This window comes from Anser cygnoides, chromosome Z (genome assembly GCF_040182565.1).
Source record: "Anser cygnoides isolate HZ-2024a breed goose chromosome Z, Taihu_goose_T2T_genome, whole genome shotgun sequence".
Classification (NCBI taxonomy): domain Eukaryota; kingdom Metazoa; phylum Chordata; class Aves; order Anseriformes; family Anatidae; genus Anser; species Anser cygnoides.
In genome coordinates this window covers 65574637-65596688 of record NC_089912.1, presented here as the reverse complement: position 1 = coordinate 65596688, position 22052 = coordinate 65574637, and the positions used below count along the sequence as shown (strand labels likewise).

Below are 22052 nucleotides of genomic sequence, written 5' to 3'. Positions count from 1 at the left end.
TTTTATTTCATTGTATGTTTTCAGGCAAACAGCAATACAAAATTGAATACTGTATTCATTAGTACTCTTTAAACGAAAATAATGCAGACTGTTCACTTTCAACGTAAACAATACTGGCCAAACTTTGTAAAACCATTTTTCCTGTGTGTAGCTAGGAGGTGAGCAGCCTATGAGGGGAATATTTAAACTCACAAATATAGTTTGGTTAGTTAACTTGGTAGAAAGTACTGACTGTTTTGTATTTGTCATGTAGTCCCTCCTTGAGTAGTACCTGAATTTGGACCTTTGGTGGGTCCTAACTTGTGGAAAACTTTGAACATGTCTCTGGAAATACAGCCCTTTTAAGGCTTTCTAAATTGATGTACAAAACTGTGAGAAATATTTTGAAACTCTTGGCCATTGGAGTTCTTCAGCTCTGTTTCAGACTGCTGTAGTTTTCTTTCTTTTCCAGAACCTTTGCCAAACACTCTGGTGCTCAGTGAAAGGCTCCTGTCGCTCCAAACTGGATGCTGCTGCAGATGGAACTCGATGTGGAGAAAACAAGGTGACCGTGAGCTGTGGTGTCTGCAAAACGGAAGCAGAAAAACCATGAATAGCTCTGCTATGTTTAGTGTAAAAGAAGAGTGTCCTGTGACATCTCTGTTTCAATATCCACTAAGTTGTCAACCTTCAGGGACTGAAATAACAATTCATGTAACATTTTTCTGTTTTATTAATCTTAACCTGTTTGTCCTGTTTGTTCTCTCGACAGTGGTGCTTCTCTGGTGAGTGCATTACAGTAGGCAAGACTCCAGAAGCAGTCCATGGTGGATGGGGTGTTTGGTCATCCTGGTCCCATTGCACAAGGACCTGTGGGGCAGGAGTTCAGAGTGCAGAGAGACCATGCGATAACCCAGAGTAAGTTGAGTGCACAATCTTTTGATGCTTATTCAAGATCTTCAAGGTACTTATGATGTTGGAGACACTTTGTGTGATGCTATTTTACCAACGGGTAAAACCTCACCTTTTAAAGTCATTGTCTTATACTTTAATCCTTACCTTCCATTGTGTTTATTTCTATTCAAAATGAAAAAAAAAATCCTGTTATTTTGCATGCAAGCCTTGTGTAAATGTTAGAAATGTTGTTTTAATAATACTGTCATACATAAATAAACATCTTCATACACAGGAGAGGAGCAATAGGTAGCATTCTGTTCCTGAGGGAAATCAAGGACTTGCCTTTCATGTTTTATTTTAGTCATCAGTTTTGTTTGAGCTTCATATACATGAGCTGATGGGTACAGAACATGAAGGGCAGAGTTTTCTAATACGTACTTGAATTTATGAGGACACTACATCTCAATTTGAAAAATCACTAAGAGGGTCCCTAACAGTTGAAATCTCTTGGCTTTTTTGGAAAAACTGTCAATTATTCTGGAAAATAAGGAGTTTTGGGGAGTTCGTTTGATAAGGTAATTTGACATAAGTTCAGCCAAGCAGTTTACCAAGCACTTCTTTGTGCTTGTAACAAGATACAAAGTGCCTCTAGATTCCTATACTTCATATGGTATGTTTGGGTAGTTGAACATGTGAACAGTATGACTACTCTGTAAAGGATTTGGATTCACCTTGTTATCCCGTTGGAACCTGAAAGTAATTGCGTGTTTGAAACTACTTTTCACCCAGAATATCACATCCCAATCTCAATGCTTCTTTTCTAGACCACAGTTTGGAGGAGACTACTGCACTGGAGAAAGGAAACGCTATCGCATGTGTAATATTAGCCCCTGTCGAAAAGGCTTGCCCACCTTTCGTCAGATGCAGTGTACTGAATTTGACACAGTTCCCTACCAAAATGAATTCTACCACTGGGTGCCAGTTTATAACACAGGTATGAAGCTCTGAATTTTTTAATGTCTTGAATAAATTCCCAAGAGTAGGCAATCCCACTGTGCCACAAGTCAAGCAAGTGGGCAGAAGAATGGCCTGGCTGAACAGGGAACTCCTTCTGGTACTAGGGCAGAAAAAGAAAAGATATGAGGCTTCACAAGGAGATGAGAGAGCTACATTTTGCAAGTGCAGGGAGAGAACAAGAAAAGCCAAAGCCCAGCTTGAGTTGACACTGATCACTGTGGTGTCAGACAACAAAAAAAGGCTTTTTCAAGTATGTCAGCAGCAAGAGGAGGTCTAGGGAAAACAATGGACTGATAGGTGGAGCAGATAGTGACCTAAAAAGTAAGGAGGAGGAAAAGGCACATTTAATGCCTTATTTTTTGCCTCAGTTTTTAACAGTAATGACAAATCTTAGGCTGCCTGGTCCTCAGAGCTGGAGAACCATGACTAGGAGCAGTAACTTCCCATCTGTGGTCACCAAAATTGTAAGTGAACAGCTATATCAGCAAAATATTCATAAGTCTATGGAGCCTGACGGAATTTCTCCCCAGGGTGCTGAAAGAGTTAGGGGATGTTACAGCTGGACCTCTCTCAACAATTTACCAAAGGTTGTGGGAGTCTGCAGAGGTCCCTGATGGCTGGAAGCTAGACAATACTATACCTTTCTACAAAAAGGGCATGAAAGATGACCCAGGAAACTATTGACCTGTTAGTTTAACCTCAATCCCTGGAAGAGCTATGGAGAAGATTGTCCTGGACACTACTGAAAGTCAGTTAAAGAACAAAGCAATTATCAGGCTTCATCAACGTGGGTTCGTGAAGGGAAAGTCCTGCCTCAGTAATTTGATCTCCTTCTATGATAAGGTCACCCACTCGGTGGATGAAGGGAAGGCAGCAGACATAATTTTTCTGGATTTTAGTAAGACCTTAGCATTCCTCAAAGCATCCTACTGGACAAAGGGCAAGAGGAGGGCAAGAAAGCTGATATTAGGGCTGGAAGGCTTGTCGTATGAGAAGAGGCTGAGGATGCTTGGGTTGTCTACTTTGAAGGAAAGGAGGCTCAGAGGCAACCTCATTGCTCCCTGCAACTTCGTGAGCAGGGGAAATGGAAAGGAAGGTGCAGGTCTCTACTCCCTGGGAACCAGTGACAGTACATGTGGGAACAGCACAAAGCTGAACCAGGGGAGGTTCAGGCTGGACATTAAGAGCAATTTCTTTACCATGCTGGTGGCCAACCACTGGAACAGTCTTTCTAGCGAGGTGGTTGATGCCCCATGTCTGTCAATGTTGAAGATGCATTTGGACAATGCCCTCATTAACGTGCTTTTACTTTTGGTTAGCCCTGAAAAGGTCAGGCAGTTGGACTCCATGATCTTTGTAAGTTCCTTCCAACTGAACTATGCTATCCTATTCTATTTGAAACATCCTCGATTTTGGTGACCTTTTGCCAAATCCTTCAAATATCAAGCAAATATTTCTTCTGTGGCTTACAAGATTTTTTGTCTATTTTTGTCTATTGTTTTCTCAGCAGCCAGAATTTCAGTGTAGATCTGCATTTCTCCCTCATGATCTGTGGGGTCCACGAAATAAATATAAAATAAAAATTAAATATAAATTAAAAATAACGTTTGCAAGTTTATTCTTATGTTCTATTAACATCAAGTGTTTTCTTGCTGCTAAACTCTATCTTACAGGAATCTTGGCTTCCTCAGGTCAGTTTTCAGGGTATGTGCATTTACACAGAGAGTTGGCCAAATCCTGTGCTGATCCTTCATCTAACATCATTTTGTATTTTTATGGGGGTAGGTGGCTATTGTGGGCTCAGTGCTTCCAGTTTTGTTCAGCCATGTCCAGCTATTGCACTGCAGTACATCTGGCAGTTTTCCAGTCATCTCAAATTTTAATTTTCTTTCACCTTTCAGTGTTTTCTAACGGTGTTCTAGGCAAAATAACTTCAAGTAGGTTCATCAGTCAGTTCTCCGTCTGAGATGGAGCAGTTTGAGCCTTTCCTGTGTTTGTCCAAAACAAAACGAGACTTTGAACAAAAGCAAACCAACAGTCTCTTGTAAACCCCCACAAAGACAGCTGACGCTTCAGGGCTCTGGAGGCTGAATCACCATGTCTGCCATAAGTCAGCCAACCTTTCTCGGTCTATACCATCTTCCCTTACTTTTCCCCCTAACTAATGCCATCCCATTTTCAAGAATTTTTGGAGCACTCTGTTCCTACTTGAAGCTTGCTGCCAAGAAGGTTTTGGCTTATGTTTTATTATCAGGCATTTTCAATTCCCTCACCCTGCACACGTGATATAAGGGGAAAAGAAAGTGTTCTGAAGCTTTACCAAACCGTGACAGATGTAACAATTTTTGTGTGAAAACATTTAGTTGAGATGAAACCCTGAGACAGAAATTTTCTAGATGCTGTTAATTTCTGCATTCCTTCATCCTTCTGAAAAAATGGTGAAAGAAACCTTGATGACCATCTCTCCCATCTTTATTTACATAGTTTCCTTAACCAAGTTATAATTGTCACTTAATTAAACACTGTTTAAGTGTTCTTTCCCACTGTGTAAATTGTACCTTCATGAAGATTCTCTTGTGAATAGTGAGATGCAACAAGTAGCTTTAACAAGCAACTGGGAAGGAAAGAAGTGGATAATACCTTGCTGTTTCCTACGCCAACTGTGGTTAAGGTTCTAAATACTTCGAGATTTTTCCCTCCCTGTTTTAGATGAGTTTGAGCCTCCTTTGGGGACTTGCACAGTCCTGTTGTAGAGTTGCCCTGGAGCACAGAAACCTATGTGCTCTTGCTAGAGCACCTGAATATCAATGGGAATGTCAACATGAAGGGAACTTGCAGGTTCAAGAGTGGTTAAAGCATATGGTGGCTCTGACCAGGGTATTTACTGAATTGTTCTCATAATTCTGGCCCCTGCATTGACACTTTAGTCAGACTTCGGTGCTAAATTACTTCTGTTGTCATCAGGCTGAGCCCACATCTATTTTTATATATATATATATATATATGTATATATGTATATATATATATATACACCTTTATATAGGTGTATATATATATATACCTTTTGACAAATTACATTTATCTGAACCTGATAGCTTCCTAGGACTTAAAGTCCACATAGTCATCACGAGTCTTACATTAAAGTGATTAAAATAATCATATAAACACCATTGTTTTCTCAGTGAGTGCCGGGATCATCTAATTCACTGGCATAGGGGTTATGTAGCTAAAGAGTGGGAAATTTCGTATTCTTCCAAAATATATCTGTGTGTCAAGTAAGATCTGTACTGATATAGTCACAAGGTTTCAGCTAACAGTGCAAGATAATGCATCTGCTGCCATTGTTTTGGAATTAGATTTTCTTTTGCAGTTCCAAGTTTTTTTAGTGTGATAAGGTAGTTTCACCTTAGTTTCTTTTTACCTGTTTTGTCTGCTTGGCAATTGTCTGTTCTAATTTTCTTTGTTTTGGATTTCCTTATCCAGTTCTGACATTGGCAAGGATTTCAAGAGTAGAGGCCCACCTCTTTTATTCCTTGAGAAGTGGGGAAAAAATTATTGAAACCTTATCGTATGCTGGCAGACAGATTAATCACATCCATCTCAGTCAGGTTAAGTAGGACCCTTCCTGCATTCAAACTCATGGAAGTCAGCTGTAAGGGAAACGTTTGAATTTTGTATTTCTGCTCAGAGCAGGGAACATGTTCTTTCCTGGTTATCTTCACGTTGTTTTGTTTACAGTTGGTGAATCTGAATTCTGTTCTGATATATGCAGGAAAAAAAAGCACACATGTTCAACTAGGGCCAATGCAATGCCAGAAGGATACAGACAATCTGGAGGAGGTTCACAGAAGAGCAATGTGAAAGACAAGCAATTTAAAAATAATAGTTTAAAGTAAAGGCTAGAAAACGGCAAGTGCTTCTCTAGAAAAGAGAAGATTGAGTGATTTAAATGCAAAGTGCTTGAAGATTGTTTCTAAAGGTGCATTGCATACATATCCCTGAGCTAGCAGAGGTACAGGCTAGCAAGTCTGCATGGCTCCATGCAGTGTTGTGCTCAGGTCTGGAAGCTACAAAGCCTCAAGCAGTTTTGTGCCCTTGTTAGCTGACTTTGAAAAGCAGGACCCCATGGTCTTATTAGCTCGTTGTGAATGTAGCTCTTCTGCTTTAACCATCAAGTGAAAAGTTTCAGCATCAAGTTTTATGCCATTGAACTTCATGCTGCAGCTTCTGAGCCCCTCAACTCAAGACGGGGGAGAGACAGTACAAAGAGAGTCAAGGGAGATCAGGCTCCTGCAGTTCTTCATGTCTGTGAAAGGTAGGAGAAGCAGTAACAGCCAAAATAATACAAGAGCACTTCAGATTACACATTAAGAGTTCTTTATTGCTGGTTACGTAGAAGGTTAGAGGAATTAATATTATCATTTTATATTACAACACAATCTGGGCATGAGCAATCTAAGTGGCTTTGATCCTACTTTGGTGTGGAGGAATTTCAGGCAGAAATCTAATCATTACTGAATGTTTACAGGTTGGATGTAGTATTCCATGTGTATGCTGGATTGCAAGAATTTCTGTGTATTTTGGCTTAAAAATTACTAAGATGACAGCCTTTTTGTTAAAGTATCATCATGAGTTAACTAAATTTACTGAAGTAATGGAAACTAAACCAGCTGTTTTAAAGAGTTCTTTTTGAGCAACCCTAATGCTTGCATTGAACTCTGTTTATTCTTTTTAGTTTTTTGAGGACTAAAATAAGATTTAGAAAATGTGAATTCAGTGCCAGTCTTTGCTTTTGAGTTCCTCCATCATATGAGGCAAAGTATTTTCCTTGTGTGTCAGTTCTCTATCTGAAAATAGGAGGTAAGACCTTTCTACACCTGTATCTGTCTCACGTTTAAAATGTTAGACATTTGGAAGACAGTGACTGATTCTCATGCTGTTTATTTACAGCCCTAGAATAATGGAGCCCTGATACTTCATCAGATCTCTGGGCTCAGCTGTAAAAAAAAAATAAAATAATGATAGATAAGTAAATAATTTCAGCAAATGAGTGGCTAATATAGTGTTTGGATAATTTCCTCAGCAGGGCCCTAATCAGCCTTCCATGCAGATGAAATAAGAAAATAGCTTTAAGAATGAGGACAGGAGTATAAAATATTGGATAGGAGTGAGTCTGTGGGGAAGGAACAATAATCTCTCATTTCCAGTGGGTCGCAGTAGAAAACTGACAGGAAGAAAAGCATTTGTCGTACAGATAGGATCTATTTTTAGATGAGTTACTACAATTAGGAAAAACAGGAAAGCTTTCAGGCCTACAAGGCTCTTCTTTGAGTCATGAGGCTTTGCAAGTCTGAAAGTTTGCTTGTTATTTATTTTTACTTTTTCATTTGGCTTAGTGAGGAAGATTATCTTTCCCTACAAACTCTTTCTGAGTTATATAGTTAGACCATCGTCGTGACAGGAATATGTCAGAAGTCAGCACTGCCTGTTTTTTTCTTGTTCATTGATTTCTGAAATGAAATTGGATACCGTCTTGCTTGTTATGTCAACATACAGCTAGGGAAGAGATACAGATACCAAGCTACTACTCTACATATTTCATTATGAGCAGTGTAAAAGCTGAAATGGCTTTAAGCAAAGTCTGGATCAGTCAGGGTGCATTTTGAACAGGTCACGGGCTTGCTGGGATTCTTCTGTTCTCCTTACTATATGAATACTGTGATTAGTGTTTAAAAAAATGGTGTGGTGAGAAGGTAAATAAGGTGAAGCAAACTTTAGAGCACTAACATAATCAAATTAGCCAAAACCCAATTTCTCCAGGTAAAAGTAAAATAAATTGTATTGCTTGTCAGGACTTCTGTTATCAGAACAGCTGACAGAGGTTATGGCTGACAGTTTTCACAGAGGGTCTGAGGACTGATAAGGTTTACAAACTTTATGTTCTTGCCTGAGATTTTTATAGTTCAATCTCTGTTGATATTCTTGAATGTGACTGATTATCACTTTGATTTCCACCAGTTTCATTACCTCAGTCCCCTCTGCCTCTAATCTCCCTATTGCCCTTTCTTTATTAAGAAAGGCTACTGTCACTTCTGTGCACTGCATGGTGCTGTATATATGTTAGTGCTGTACAAACCAGAGCAATGAAAGTGAATTTCCCCCTTCAAAAGCATAAGCTCTTTTAAAGGAAATGATTTGGTTTCTCTGCATTAGCAAAAAATTGAATTTCTCTCATTACTAGAAACTCTTCCAATTCTAAATACAGCTCTTTGTATGACACAAGCAAGGTCAACAAAGGAGGAAGGGGAAACAGAAATTCATCAGCTAGGATATCGATTTATAGTTACCCTGCATTGCTCTGAGACCAGGGGAGCAGTTGTTGGCTATCAGGCATAGGATGAAACTGTCACTCAGCAGAGGCACCTCTGTAGCACCCAGGGAGGTTTTAGTAAAATGTCTCAATATGGTGCCTTGAACTGCTGACTGGCAGTTTTAAGGCCTACTGCTTTGCTCAGCAAAGGATTTTGGCTTGCAGAGCATGAACAAATTGCTGTGGCACTTAGCTAGACCAGGGTCTTGGAACAGACCAGGAGCAAAAGACAGTTCTGCTGCTGCTGTCCCTCCTGGATGTGACAGTGGATAGCTTTTTCTTTCAGTCAGATAGCAGTCTGGGGGCCTACAGGAAAGCTGGGGAGGGACTCTTTGTCAGGGAGTGGAGTGATAGGATGAGGGGGAATGACTTTAAACTAAAAGAGGGGAGATTTATTTTAGATATTAGGAAGAAATTCTTCACTCTGAGTGTGGTGAGGCACTGGCACAGGCTGCCCAGAGAGTTTGTGGCTGCCCCATCCCTGGCAGTGCTCAAGGCCAGGCTGGATGGGGCTTTGGGCAGCCTGGGCTGGTGGGAGGTGTCCCTGCCCATGGCAGGGTGGTTGGATCTGGGTGACCTTTAAGGTCCCTTCCAACCCAAACCATTCTACGATTCTGTGACTGTGCTGGAGGGTTTCTAGGGTAGTGATCTGAGGGCAGAGATTATGTCCTTGGCTTTGACCATGGTTTCAATTCAAGCTCATCTTCAGTGCATACAACTTATTTATCAAACTTGTGTCCTTTGACGCTCCTAAACCTGAGATTCAAAATTTCAGGCTCCCGAAGACCAGCATCTATGAGGTGGGGCAGGTGCCTGTTTGGCTCTTTTTACTCCATGTATGGACTAGTATAAGGCTGAGCCCTTACAGAGAATCACAGATTGCTTTTGCTGCATTTTTTCTCTTCTCAATTGCACATCTATATATAACAAGCCTGGATATGTCAGACCCACCAGTATTATCTCCATTTCATAAATTGCCAACCAGGAAAAAAATCAAGTGTTTGAAATAACTTATTAACTGCCAGCAGGTATCTGAAATTAAGCAGTGATGTGACTGACAGGCAGAAGATGAGAAGTGATCATTTCACTGCTCACTGAGAGGGGACGGCAGCACCGATCAGGAGTTATAAATTATCTCAAATCACTCAGTCATCAGCTGATAAAAACCAGTTGCCTAGCCTTGGCAATCTTACTCCCAAATTCCTCTTTTCCCCTTACTGATGACTGTTGTTTTTGCCAGTTTCCTGTCCCTTTCTCCATCCCAAATGATGGCCTTGTTACTGCTCAACTCAGCCAGCTGGCTGTTAATATATCAGCAACAGAAAGCGGTGGAGGTGTGGGAGGTCTGATGGTACAGGACTCTAGCTTCTTCCTACTCTAGTCATGTTTGTCAGGCCTCTGCTACTTGCTAGTTAGCATTACTATGATTGCTTTGGTAACCGAGTCTAATTATGCTATTTCTTGTCAGTAAATATAAGAGAAAGCTAGTGAGTGGTGCAGTGAAGATATATTGTCGTTCTCAGTGCATTGCACTTCAATGTCCTGCTGGAATGTTTTCTGTGAAAGTATCTTTGTTTTCATTTCAGCAAACCCCTGTGAGCTCCACTGCCGTCCAATAGATGGCCATTTTTCAGAGAAGATGTTGGATGCAGTCACTGATGGTACTCCTTGCTTTGAAGGAAGGCACAGCAGAGATATCTGTATTAATGGCATGTGTAAGGTATTGGGTATGTTTGCATGTTTCTTTCTCTACAATTTTATGTAGTTATGGGAAAATACTTCATGTTTTTGTGGGTTGTGGTTTTTTTTTTTTTTGAAGAACCACGGCATGCATTTCATTTTATTGCATTTTTAATGATCATAGAAATAAGTTCATAAAAACAACTTCTCTCAGTAGACGTGAGAGACATTTCCATTAGTTTTAATGAATCCATTACCCTGAGAGCTAATTATTTTTGGTACCTTCGAACTATTCTTTTCTTCTTCTGTTGCTTTAAAACAACAGTTAAAGATAGCCTGTTTGTTTCTGGTGAAACATTTTCATGAATAGTAGTTTTAGGGCTGTAATTGGTGTCACTGCTATGTGGTTTTATTTTGAAAATGCTGTTTAGTATTGCACACTATGTAGCAGTTCTAAATTGACTTGTAGTAGGATCAGACGTTTGCTTTTAAAGATAATTAAAATTATTTCCCTTTACAACAGTAGATTGAATAATGTTGTACAACGAGGTAACTGGCAAACACGTGGTATGTGGCTCAATAATGTTCTGTTTATTGAAGAATAAATATAAGGTTCTCCGCATATTTTGCATGTTGGTAGTTAATACACCTCATAACATCAGTCCCTCAGAAAGCAGCAATAAAAGATTTGTTCTAAGTTCTCCTTGCAGAACATGCATTTGTGAAAGGGAGTTATTGAGGTCCTGCTCCAATTCACAGTGAAGAGATTCCACTTGGCTTTACTAAGAGCCAGGATGGGCCTTTTAACTGTGATGGTGAAAGAACTGACCTGCTCATGAACAGCTCAAGCCAGCTGGAAACAAACCCTACTGTATTGAAAAGTGTAGTAAATGTTGCAAACTGTATCAGCTCTTTACTAACAAGAGGCCAAAGAAGCTAAGTCCAGAAGGCTGTCTTTGTGATGTTACGCTTTTATGTTCTGATTTCCAGCCCAAATGGATTGGGATCACTGTGGCTAATTTTAGCTTCCATATGCTTTCTGTATTTAACTTTGCCTGTGACCATTCAAATTTATACCTGTTTTGGAAACAGTAGAATGATTGACAGATTGGAGTTGAAAGGAAAATTTTAATTGCAGTTTCTAGATACCAGATATACTTCAACATAAATAGAAAGGCTTTGAGTCCCAAGAACTAAAGCATTTCTTCCATAGTACTGACACTATCATAAATATGGTTTTGTCAGCCTTTCATATGTTGACTACCACTTCAGATCTTCTGACAAACAGGTCTAATTGGAATCACAATCATGAAGTGAACAATATAATCATGCAGCTGTCACAGATGAGAGCCAGCAATGAATAAGTGAACCCAAATATCTCATATATCTGAAAGACAGTGTGTCTTTATATAAAAAAGTGCCCAGCATAACACCTGAGGAGAAGCTTTTTCAAGTACCTCTCAACATAATTCACTAATATTTTAGTCCAGCTAGTTAAACACAATAAATACACTGCAGATCATGGTAAATCTAGAAATACATTGAATATAATTAGTCTGGTACATAATTCTTGTACTCCAATAGCAACATGTTGCTAATAACGTGGAAAAAGAGTTCACAAACATTAACAGCAGTGTCTAATAACGCCATATTTTGGTTTTCATTACTTTATCTCACAAAAGCACTTCATGTTTGTTCTAAGTCCTAAAATAACACTTCAACCTGAAATTTAGTAAAAAATTGAAAATGGTGAGATGTTGTACATTAGATCTGTCTGTCCATATTGCTCACATATTTGGTTTGCAGAGTAATTCCTGTTTAACAATGAATCTCAGAGTTTTCATAGTTGCTGGGGTTGGAGGGAAGATAGGTAGACTCAGATTCAGTCAAGAATCTAATCTCCTAAATTCAGCTGATTTTAACCTGATTTTTCAGATAGCCATGGTTTTGCTCAGAACAGACAGATAACTTGTTCTTACCTAGATGACTTAACATGGATTGAGGTGCTTCATTTTAGTTACTTTAGGTATACTGAACAGTCTCCTAGCCGTCCTGGTAAATCCATGGGGAAGTAAGCATAGACACCAGTGCTGACTCTTTTGGCCTTTGTGATTTGCCCAATATGTGGGGCCTCATTTTTCAGAAGCATTGCCTATGCCTCACTGCACAAGGACGCTTTCCTGTTAGATGCTGGTATGGTATTTCTTTAGAACTTCTTGATCAGAAACAAACCAGAACTGGTAACTCACTTGAGAACCTGGCAAATAAGACAGTTGGGCCCTCTGCTCTGTCATTTACACCTAAGAGGAGTTCCCTGAATGTGTAATGGTATTAAATCACTCTGCACTGGAAATAGGACTGCAAAGGGGAATCTCAAAGCTACATGCCTGCAATTGCCACCATGTTTTCTTTCCAATTGGTGCTAATAAGAGGAAGAGGGATGCAGTCCCCTTAACCCTTTTATTCTGTTCTCACCTAGCTTGGCCTTCCTTCTTGGACCCAATCCTGTAATGATGCCCAACTTAGAAATGGAAGGAGGCAACAAGATCTGTTAGTAATGTTACCTAAAATTGTCAAGATATATCATGACTAGTTTGCTATTTAACCACATTTCTCTGCACTCATCTTTTGGGTGCCTCTTTCCCTTTATTTGGAATATTGTTAAGGAACATAACCGATCTTCATATGTTTTAAATTATACATCACAAGCAGACTCTAATTCTTATTAGAGCACTTGGTTGCTCCCACAGAGTCATAAAGCGAAGATACTGCCACTATAGTATGTTTGCTGAGCAGTGATACATACATGAGTTCTCCAGACTGAGGAGTTTGGTTAAATATGCCATGGCATGGTCTAAAAGTGAAAGCTTGGTGAACACGCTGAGAGTGTGCAGACTTCGACAGCGGAGGACCTGGCATCTCTGCTGTTTGTAACAAGCATTCATCTCCTGCACAGAATTTTAATAGGTTTAAATGACCTTCAGTCATGCAAATCTGTGAGCTGTTCTCTGTGGTAATGTGTGGTTGTTATATTGAGAGATTAACATAGTATTGAATTACACAACTATAGTACTAGGGAAGAAAGTGTTGTGTTTTTCTTTTTTTTTCTTCTCTTGCTAAAAAGCAGATTACATATCTCAATGCTTTTGTAGTACTTTTACTACCATTCACTATGGTTCAATCTCCTCTTCCCACTGCTAGCCCAACAGGAAATTGATTCAGAAACATCTAGACAGATTATAAGAGGAATAGGCACATCGGGGCACATCTTTCCCTGTTCAAGGCAATCTTGTGGCCAACATGACAAGATCATGATTTCTTTATTTGTAGACCTGTGGGGGAGGCAGATGGAAGGAAGAGCTTAGAAGCATAACATAGCATTCACGTAACTTTGATATTCAGGCAGTACATCCAGGACATACCCTTTAGTGAGAGCAAGGACTTTTTGTATCTGCTCCCCACAGCCAGTCTGGCACAAAAGTCTCTGCCTCTGGAAGTGACAACAGGGTAATATCTCTGGCTATTTTCCTTTTAGTCACCAAGCAGCAGGAACTAAATTGTTTCTCCTACCTCGTAGCATAGCCAGACTATTCAAGTCATTATTTCTGCCTCCACACTGTGTGGTGGGACCAGTAATAAAGCTGGTCTCAGGTGCATCAAAAAGGCTCTTGGTGAATGGGGCAATGACAAAGGGCTGCAGGGAGTGATGCCAATTTGCAATGCATATGCAATGGCACAGAAGGGTTTCGTGTTAGCACAGCGTGTTTCACAGGCAGAGGGTGCACAAGAGCATATGTGTAATAGAATCAGAGCGTAATTGTTGCTGTTTTTTTCTTGTTTTAATACCCTGTATTTAGTCTACAGATCCTCTTTAACAGGCAATTTTGCAGAAATTTTAGGCATGCTTTTTAAGGCATCTTTAGAAATTATGGCTCCTGCATATCTAGATAGAAGATTGAGGAAAAGAAATAAAAGGGAGGAGGAAGCATCTAGAAATATATGTAACAAATAACAAAAATAATGTACAATTCACTGGAGCAAGAAGGTAAAACCTGGCCTGAAAATTACAGTTCAATTAAATGTATTTATAATGAATGACTGCTAGAGCTGTTTACGCATGAAAATGTACACTTTGTGATGGTCATTAATGGCCTTGTAAGATGATGACCTGCTGCTAGATATTAAGGTCATTTCACCACCAGCAGCACCCCTGTAGCTAGGGAGTAAAGCGGAGGCTTTATTTATTGTGACACAGCTATCCAGATGCCTCATTTTTGGGGACCCCTGCACCACACCCTGCTGTGCTTATAGATAAGTCAAGTGATGTCTGGTCAGGTACAAGCTGTTTCAAATGTCAGGGGAAAACCGAAATAGAAGTCTCTGTGGTTATATTTGGAAGGGACAAAGGGATTCATTCCCTTCGTGTCACAAGGATGTCATATTTTGATGCCATGGATGTGTTAATAAGGGAAATGTATGGCAATGTGTGAACGATCTGAGCTGATACAGAGTACATACAGTCCATACAGAGACACTAATTGGCACCCCAAAGGCAGGAAAGTGATCATACTGTGGTGCTGGACTCTTTCACCAGTGACAGCATAGTAGTTCAGGACTACATTGTTCAGTGCCTGGGGTTTTCATACTATGTTGGTGCTCACAAAGGAAATATGCTCAGTGATGTTCATTTCAGAATGCCTGATTGACAGCTCACATTAGATAAATTATATCTGGGTGTAACCACTCAAACAAGAATGAACAGTAAATAAAGCTGAACAGAAACCTTTTAAGAACATGATAGAAAATGCTTATTTGACAAAAATGATAAAACTTGAAGACTTCTTTTTTTTCAGGTTCAAAAGGGAAGCTCAAAAACACTAATATTGTCTAGTAGCAAAACATGAAGTGCTAGAGTTCCAATTCTAGATTTTTCATTTGCATATTAAAAAAAAAGATAAAATCTATTTAAAAAAATCAAACTTGCAATGACAAATATATGTCAGCCTAAAACACTTTATCCCCAACATTCTGTTTAATAGTGAATGTGTGCATAGAACAGAAAATAAACTTCAACTTGCTGGACTCCCCAGGGAGGCTGGTTACTGCTGTGGTCTAATGATAAACCTGATAATGCTGACTTTGGTAACTGCTTGTAGACTATTAACAAATGTACTGATAGTACGGTAGATACACCAGAAAATGCATCTTTTTAAGAAAAGAGCTACAAATCTACTTCTTTACATTCTTAGGAAGTGCAAAATATAAACTGTAGTGAATACTTAGCTCATAGGTGAGGAGTTAGATCTCAGCACTTGGCAAGAGGAAGAATCATCTTGCACTTATCACAGTGGTGTCTGAGTACTCTGAATACTTCATTAAATCCATCCTTGGATGAATAGCTACATGCTTGGAGGCAAAACTGTGGTCATGAACCTTCTTAGCATGTGCTTATCACTGTAACATTCTGTACTGCTTGTAAACATGGTCCTTGGTGCTGAGATATGTCTGCGAAAGACATTACAATAACAGTGAGGAAAAAAGTTTCCCCTTTAAAAAAACTTTTCCCTTCTGTGAAATAAGAGTGGAGTGCCTGCTGCAGATCCTTTTGGCACAGCCATTGTTTTTCATAGAATGTTTCAAAGGTGTTGGGTAAGTCCTGTCATTAAGTGACAGATGAGTGTTTCGTGAAACCTCTGTAAAAATGTAAGTGACATGGTTTAACACCTTTGTTAACATGGGGCCTTTTCATGCTTTTATCTTTGCAGCTTCTCTAGCTGTTCATTAAATCACTCATGCACAGAGGAAAAGATCAGGTGTTTCTGGCTCTTAAAATGACAGAAAGATAGTAGAATATGAAGAAGCCTTTATACTTAGATTAATCTAATAGATGGGCTTTCCTGTCAAGAGCTTACAGAAGATTACAATAGCTGAGGTACTGAAGCTGAAATAGGATCAGAATCAAAAGAGGGGATGCCTGGATTTTCATACATCAAGAGGCTCAGAGAAGTTGGCAGGTACCACACCTGAAAGCTTATTTTAAGAAAAATCAGCAGACAAAAACTTTAACTACCACCAGCCTGTTGGTTATTCATCTAAATCAGAGGCAGTCTTCTGTTGAAGGCCTCCAGATGTCTTAGATGCTGTTAATAGCTATTGAATATTGGACACCGGACTGCATTCTGCAAGTTTACCTTGCTGTGATGATGGCACAGAATCATGGAGCTTCACTGCCAAAAAACAAACAAACAAAACCACAAAAAACCCTTCGTAAGAATTGATTTGGGGTCTGTGAGGTATGGATAGCATATTGGGACTGAGCCTGGGATTGCAACAGACCAGAGAAAAGGAGTGCCTCAAGCTCCTGTGCAAGCATTATCCATATACCAGCCAGAGAGTGTAGGAAGGGATAAGCTGTGAGGCAAATGTCCCTGTCTTCATCTCCCAAAGCACCAGCCAGGTCTCTGTCCTTCAGGGCTTGGGTCAGCACAACAATTTGCCCAGAATTACCTCTATTCTCTCCAAGTTAAATATAATTTTATTTATTTAGTAAATACTCAACAAATCAAGAAATGTAACACCTATGGGATTGAAACTATGCACTAATTCATGTCAAAATTTGGAAGTGATTTCAATCTGAAACTAGAATATAGAAAGGAGGGAGCAGAGAATGTGGAGTGACAGAAAAGTTGACACATTCTATTCTGAATTTTTTAGAAAAAGTTTTTTAAAAGGTTAAATGATTCCCCAAATGAAACATTCAAGGAGGAGGGAAGCAGACAAAATAATTCGTTGAAATGTTCTTCAAATTAAGCCAAAAAAAGCAGTAAGTCCTATTTATTATTCATGACTGAAGACTGTGCGTTGCCTGATGCACATTATCTGCATGAGGGTGTGCTACAGAGGAAGCTACCATGTAGGGATACGCATAGCAAACATGGAACAATACATGGAGATTATTTTAGTTGGAGAGCCACAGCCTGCTCCTCATTAATGATGATTAGCTCTGGTACAAAGCACTGTAACTGTTTTTTAAAATTCATTAATATGGACTTGTGACAAAAGCAGTTGAAATGGAGATACCATTTAAAGAGCTTTAGGAGCTCAAGTGTGCTATTATGCGGTACACCCTTTGTCTGGAAAGCAGTACTATAAAAAATATAAATCTGCGAATTTTAACAATACATTACAATCTAGCTTTTGTGTTATAGTATAACTTTTGCAAAGTTTCTGAAGCTGGCTGTTTAAAGCCATCTTAAATAAATTTTAGGATCCTTTCCCTGGTGTATTTTTATAGTTTTATCTTAGCATGAAGCCTTTCAAAGTTTGGGGGATGATTTTCTTCCTGCAGCTGAGCTCTGTTCATGTCAGGAGAGAGCAGTTCCAGGGAAATCCAAACCTTTGCATTGCCTTACCTCCAAGCTGACTCAGATGATGAAAGGTTTTTTGACTTTATATATGAGCAGGGAGCAAACTCTTCAGCTGTGCCTAACCCAGACATATTACACTTTCACTTTTCTGGTGAGGGCATGTGCTACTTCTACTCAAGAAAATGGATATAAAATTCAAGAAACGTAAAATCATTTTCATACCACATTTTAAATATTAAAACAGTTCAACTTCAAAAACCTTGCTAGTTCTTAAAGAGAGCCAAGAAAAAAAAAAGCCATCCCAAAAATAAAAGAAGATTTTGTTCAAGTTTAGAGGAATTAGTGCACAAATTTTTTGGCATTGGAAAGAAAGATTTGCCTTGACTCAAAATCGATAATTTTTCTCTCTTGCTTTGACCCCCTACCAAGCATGAACTGAAATACTGGTCTTTACCACAACTTTCTCTCTGACACATTGCCTTATGTGGGCAAACTGGAGAAGCAAGCATCATGGGTATAAAACTTCAGGCCTGCTGAAGAGTTTCACTTTGCCAGGGAGTTATCTGCAGAAACTGTTCTGCATTGGGACTGCCACAAAAAGCTGACATGGCAATCGGAAAGTGGTCTGTCATGTCTTGAGTTGCTTTGTATCTTTGGATGGGTGCAGTTTTATAAGTTCAGCATGTTCAGGAAGTGAATCTCCAGCAATAACCCCCTGCACCACACCAGCATTAATATAGGTTCAAAGCTTCTGTTCCTGCGCACAGCTTTTGTTTTACATCTGTTGAGAAAACAGACCAGAGATAGAAAATGTTTGCATTGGTCTGTGGGTATAATATTGGGTTTTCTCTGTGGTACTGGTGAACCTATCTTTGGTTCCGTTACTGCATTGTAGTCCTGGGAATCCATGGTTGTGTCTACAGCATAAAAAAGCAGACACAAATCCTAAATGTTTGGGGCAATCCTAGTTGCTGAGGCCATTTGGGTGGCACATTTCCATCTCATGTATATGAATCTAGTTACCACTGTTTGTTTCATGGCAGGGTAGTGTTTTTTTTTTTTTTGTTCTTTTTAGCATCATATTAATCCACAGGAGTTTTACCTAGATGCAATGATCTTTATTATTAGTTTCTTTATGTAGAATATATACTCTGCCATGAAATTGATTCTCCCCCTGTCTTAGAAGACGACAGAGTATGCTGAAGATTCATTGTGGAGACCATATTTATTCTGAGACAGTTTTTTCTTCCAGGCTGTCGGCTGTGATTATGAGATAAATTCCAATGCAACTGAAGACCAGTGTGGAGTTTGCCTGGGAGACGGCTCTGCTTGTCGTACAGTGAAGATGACATTTAATCAAAGCGAAGGATTTGGTAAAATGGGTTCTTTTCTTAAACTCTTCCATTGATGAAGTTGTTTTCTGCATTAAAAAAAAAAAAAGAAAAAAAGAAATGCTTTTCATTGTAAACTGAGTGATCAATCTGCATAGGAAATAGCAAATGGATATTTCACAGTGAATCATGCTTGTGCCAGAAAAGATCAGTGGTCCGTACCTTTTAAGTTCACCTCATCTAATAAAAATTATGTCAGAGACTAACAAGTCCTATTCAAGTTACACCGATAAAACCCCAAATAGTAAGTGCATTTACAAAATGAATGTAATTAATGCCCTTGGAAAATCTGGACTGAATCTGTAGACAGAGTAAAGCACCAAGAAAATGCTGCACTGAGTGCTTTGAGAGTTTATTTCTAAGTATCTTGAATGTGATAACATTGACTCTCGTGGCCATGTACAACCTCTTCCGCATGCAGAACTTTGCATCTGGTTTATATAAAGGCTTCTGTGGGACGCCTCTGTGCTGGAAGGCGAGAAAGACTCCCGGCAGGGTTATGGAGGTCTGAATCAGCATTTGATGGAACAAGCCCTTCTTCACCAATGCCAGTGAGACATTCAGGCCTTTAGTTGCCTTGTGTGGGATGAACTGGAGCCAAAAAGTCTAGAAGAGAGAAGGGGAACTAAAACCGAGAGAGAAGTGTGATGATGAGCTGGATGTGGAAGAGACGGCTGGGATGAACAGCATTGAATGGGAAACCAGGACAGGAGGGGTGAGACAGGGTGCTGGAGAGCGTGCTTAGAGCAAGGTCTGTGGCTGAGGAAAGATCCTGCTGCCAAGATTAAAAGTCTCAAGAGCAGTGACTGGTACCATGCTGGTGGGGAGAGAGAAAGGGCAGTGAGGCGTGTCTTTGGCGGGCTTTTTTTTTTTCATTTACATAATCTGACTTGCACAAATAAAATCTGAGTTAATAATTTAGAAATGGTTTGCTAAGGTTTTACGAAGTTTGTGGGAAAAGCCCTTTTAATATTTCATTTTTTTTTCTTCACTGTGGATATTTTGGATATATTCCTTTCCTCCCACCCCCCACACTCTGTGTCCTGTAGATGAACTGTGATGATGCCTACAACCACGCAGGTGGTATACGTATGTGAGGCTTACAAAGGAAAATCTAGAGCTCCCTTTCCTCCGATACTGCAGTAATCCTCCAGCCTTTGATCTTTTCCTACTGCAACTCTATAATTCACTCTGCCTTTGTGTGCAAGTTTTGCAAGGCTGCAGATGATCAGAAGTTTGTTTTCAAGAAACAGCTTTTCTGAAATGGTCTGGTACTGCTATGCATGGAAGGATAGCTGCCTCTAATTTTATTCAAATTCATCTTGTCTCATATCTTCATTTAGTTTTTCCTTTCCTCAAGATTCAATTAACCTCACTAACAGATACCACTGAGGAATATTGAATGTTAAGTAAAATTATTTAATTACTTTAGATTCTTTAAAAAAAATAGAAAAAAAAGATAGCTTCTGTAGATTCTTTCCCTTGTAGAGAAGTCAACTCCATGGCAGAAAAAATAAGGAAAAAGGTCAGGAAAGGAAAAGGTTGGTGGGCTCTTTGGCTTTTAACGCAATGTATGGATCTTACTGTCTTACTGATGTTAACAGGCATGAAACTGAGAAAAGGAAAATGCGTTTTGTTCACAACATCTGGCTTCTTTTTGTCTCTGACTTGCAGGTACTGTGATGTTCTGTCACATAACACAGATTTATGACACAGTGGCTACTAAACAGTTTATGTAAACATAAAGACTTCAGGGTCATAAATTCAGTATAGCTAATGAAACTGGCCCAGAGTGCAGGATACTTGGTGCCATCAGCAGGGAAGGAAAATGAGTTTTTTTGAATGTTTAATGAGAATTACAAAAGCAAAGCTAATATATTCTGATCTAAAGCTTTCTTCAGAACATAGGCCCAGCAGGGTCTTTCTTGGTTCTGGTACTGTAGCAGAGTATAATGTCTCTGCAAGTCAACTAGGTTGCAAATGATAATAGACAAATGATACACTAGAAAAGAGCTTTAAATACTTCAGCCTTTCACTTCAGGGTAGGTTTTACCTGAAGTCTTACCCGCTCGTGTTCAGGAAAAAAAAAAAAAGTTTTAAAACCTGTGTTTTTATTCAGAGTTTCTTTCAAATGCCTTTCCTTTGGATGCAAAATACAGAAAGTTGTCCAGGAATTCCTGACACAGCTGTAGGAGTGACAGTTTTATCAGTGTAATGGGCTCCAGTAGAGTTTTGTGTTGGAAAACAAATCAAGAGGTCTGATTTGCACAAATGGTCTTAACTGTTGGCACTAATGCTAGCCAGTATGTAGTCCACACTAGGTTTTCAGCAAGTTCCTTTGCAAAACCATTTATGTTGCTTCAGCTGAACTAATAGGGCCAAAAGATTGCACCATAAGCAGGATCTAGGGTTAGGCAGGCAAAGAAGTTACAAGTTATCCTGTGAATAATGTAGAAGTCTGCTTTTTTACCGTAGAGTACTGGGGGGGATGAGATGTCCCTGTTACTCACATTGTTGTGGTGGCTGCAGAGGGCTGTTGTTCCATACAGCAGACCATTTACAGGGCATGCAAACTCTTTGGAAGGAAAATAAATGGCACTTCTGAATGAGGAAAAGGATTGAGGTAAAAGAAAGACTGACGTGCAAGGGATATAGGTTTAGGACTTTGGCAAGTGAAGCGTGGAGTAAATGGGTAACAAAAAGGCGGAAGATTTTGAGGGTGAGGCAAAGGACAGGGAATTATCCTGTCTTCACTCTTCTTGTGTGAAATTTATTTTTGGTTTTTCAATAGGAAGGGGACAATACATTTAAATTTCTGAAAATCCAGAAATATGGGATCATACAATAGAGGTTGAGAGGTCTTATTCTGCCAGTTAGAAGGCAAAATATGGTGCATGTCACTCCTGTGAAGGGCTGAATTTTAAGAAAATGATTTAAGAAAGTGATGTGCAAACAAGGAACTGTGGCTGTATTTGCCTTAACCTGAAGGTTTATCCTGGGCTTGTCACCTTGTGACCAACCTGGTTGGAACTGAATCAACACTTACCATTGTCCCTTGCTATCCAAGTGCAGATGGAGGTCTGGTGTGTTCCTGAGACAGAGTGTGGACATAGCCATGCAAATATGGATCCAAGAGATTGTAAGGTCTTCTGGATCGTCACTTAGGGAACTGTCTGTGAACTACATTTTTTTTTTCCCATGGCCATCGTACACTGCAGTGCTCCCTCTGTTCCATGAGAAGGCTGTATGTAACTGTACAAACCTGATAAGCCATGGGGAGTCTGTGCTGTTTTCCATGTAATATGCTTGTGATATTGCCTAGAAACTGTCTCAGAGGAAAATTATGCATCA

At 39.5% G+C, this 22052-nt stretch overlaps 1 protein-coding gene across 4 annotated transcripts in view; it reads left to right on the top strand.

The window, feature by feature from the left end:
* ADAMTS12 (ADAM metallopeptidase with thrombospondin type 1 motif 12) overlaps positions 1 to 22052 on the top strand; it is a 171468-nt gene that overhangs the window by 108716 nt on the left and 40700 nt on the right. For all 4 annotated transcript variants that reach the window (XM_013181607.3, XM_048051242.2, XM_048051245.2 and 1 more), the window contains 5 exons: positions 452 to 544; positions 752 to 897; positions 1701 to 1870; positions 9850 to 9983; positions 18563 to 18683. In XM_013181607.3, coding sequence (XP_013037061.3) covers positions 452 to 544; positions 752 to 897; positions 1701 to 1870; positions 9850 to 9983; positions 18563 to 18683 — 664 coding nt within the window. The remainder of the gene's footprint in view (positions 1 to 451; positions 545 to 751; positions 898 to 1700; positions 1871 to 9849; positions 9984 to 18562; positions 18684 to 22052) is intronic.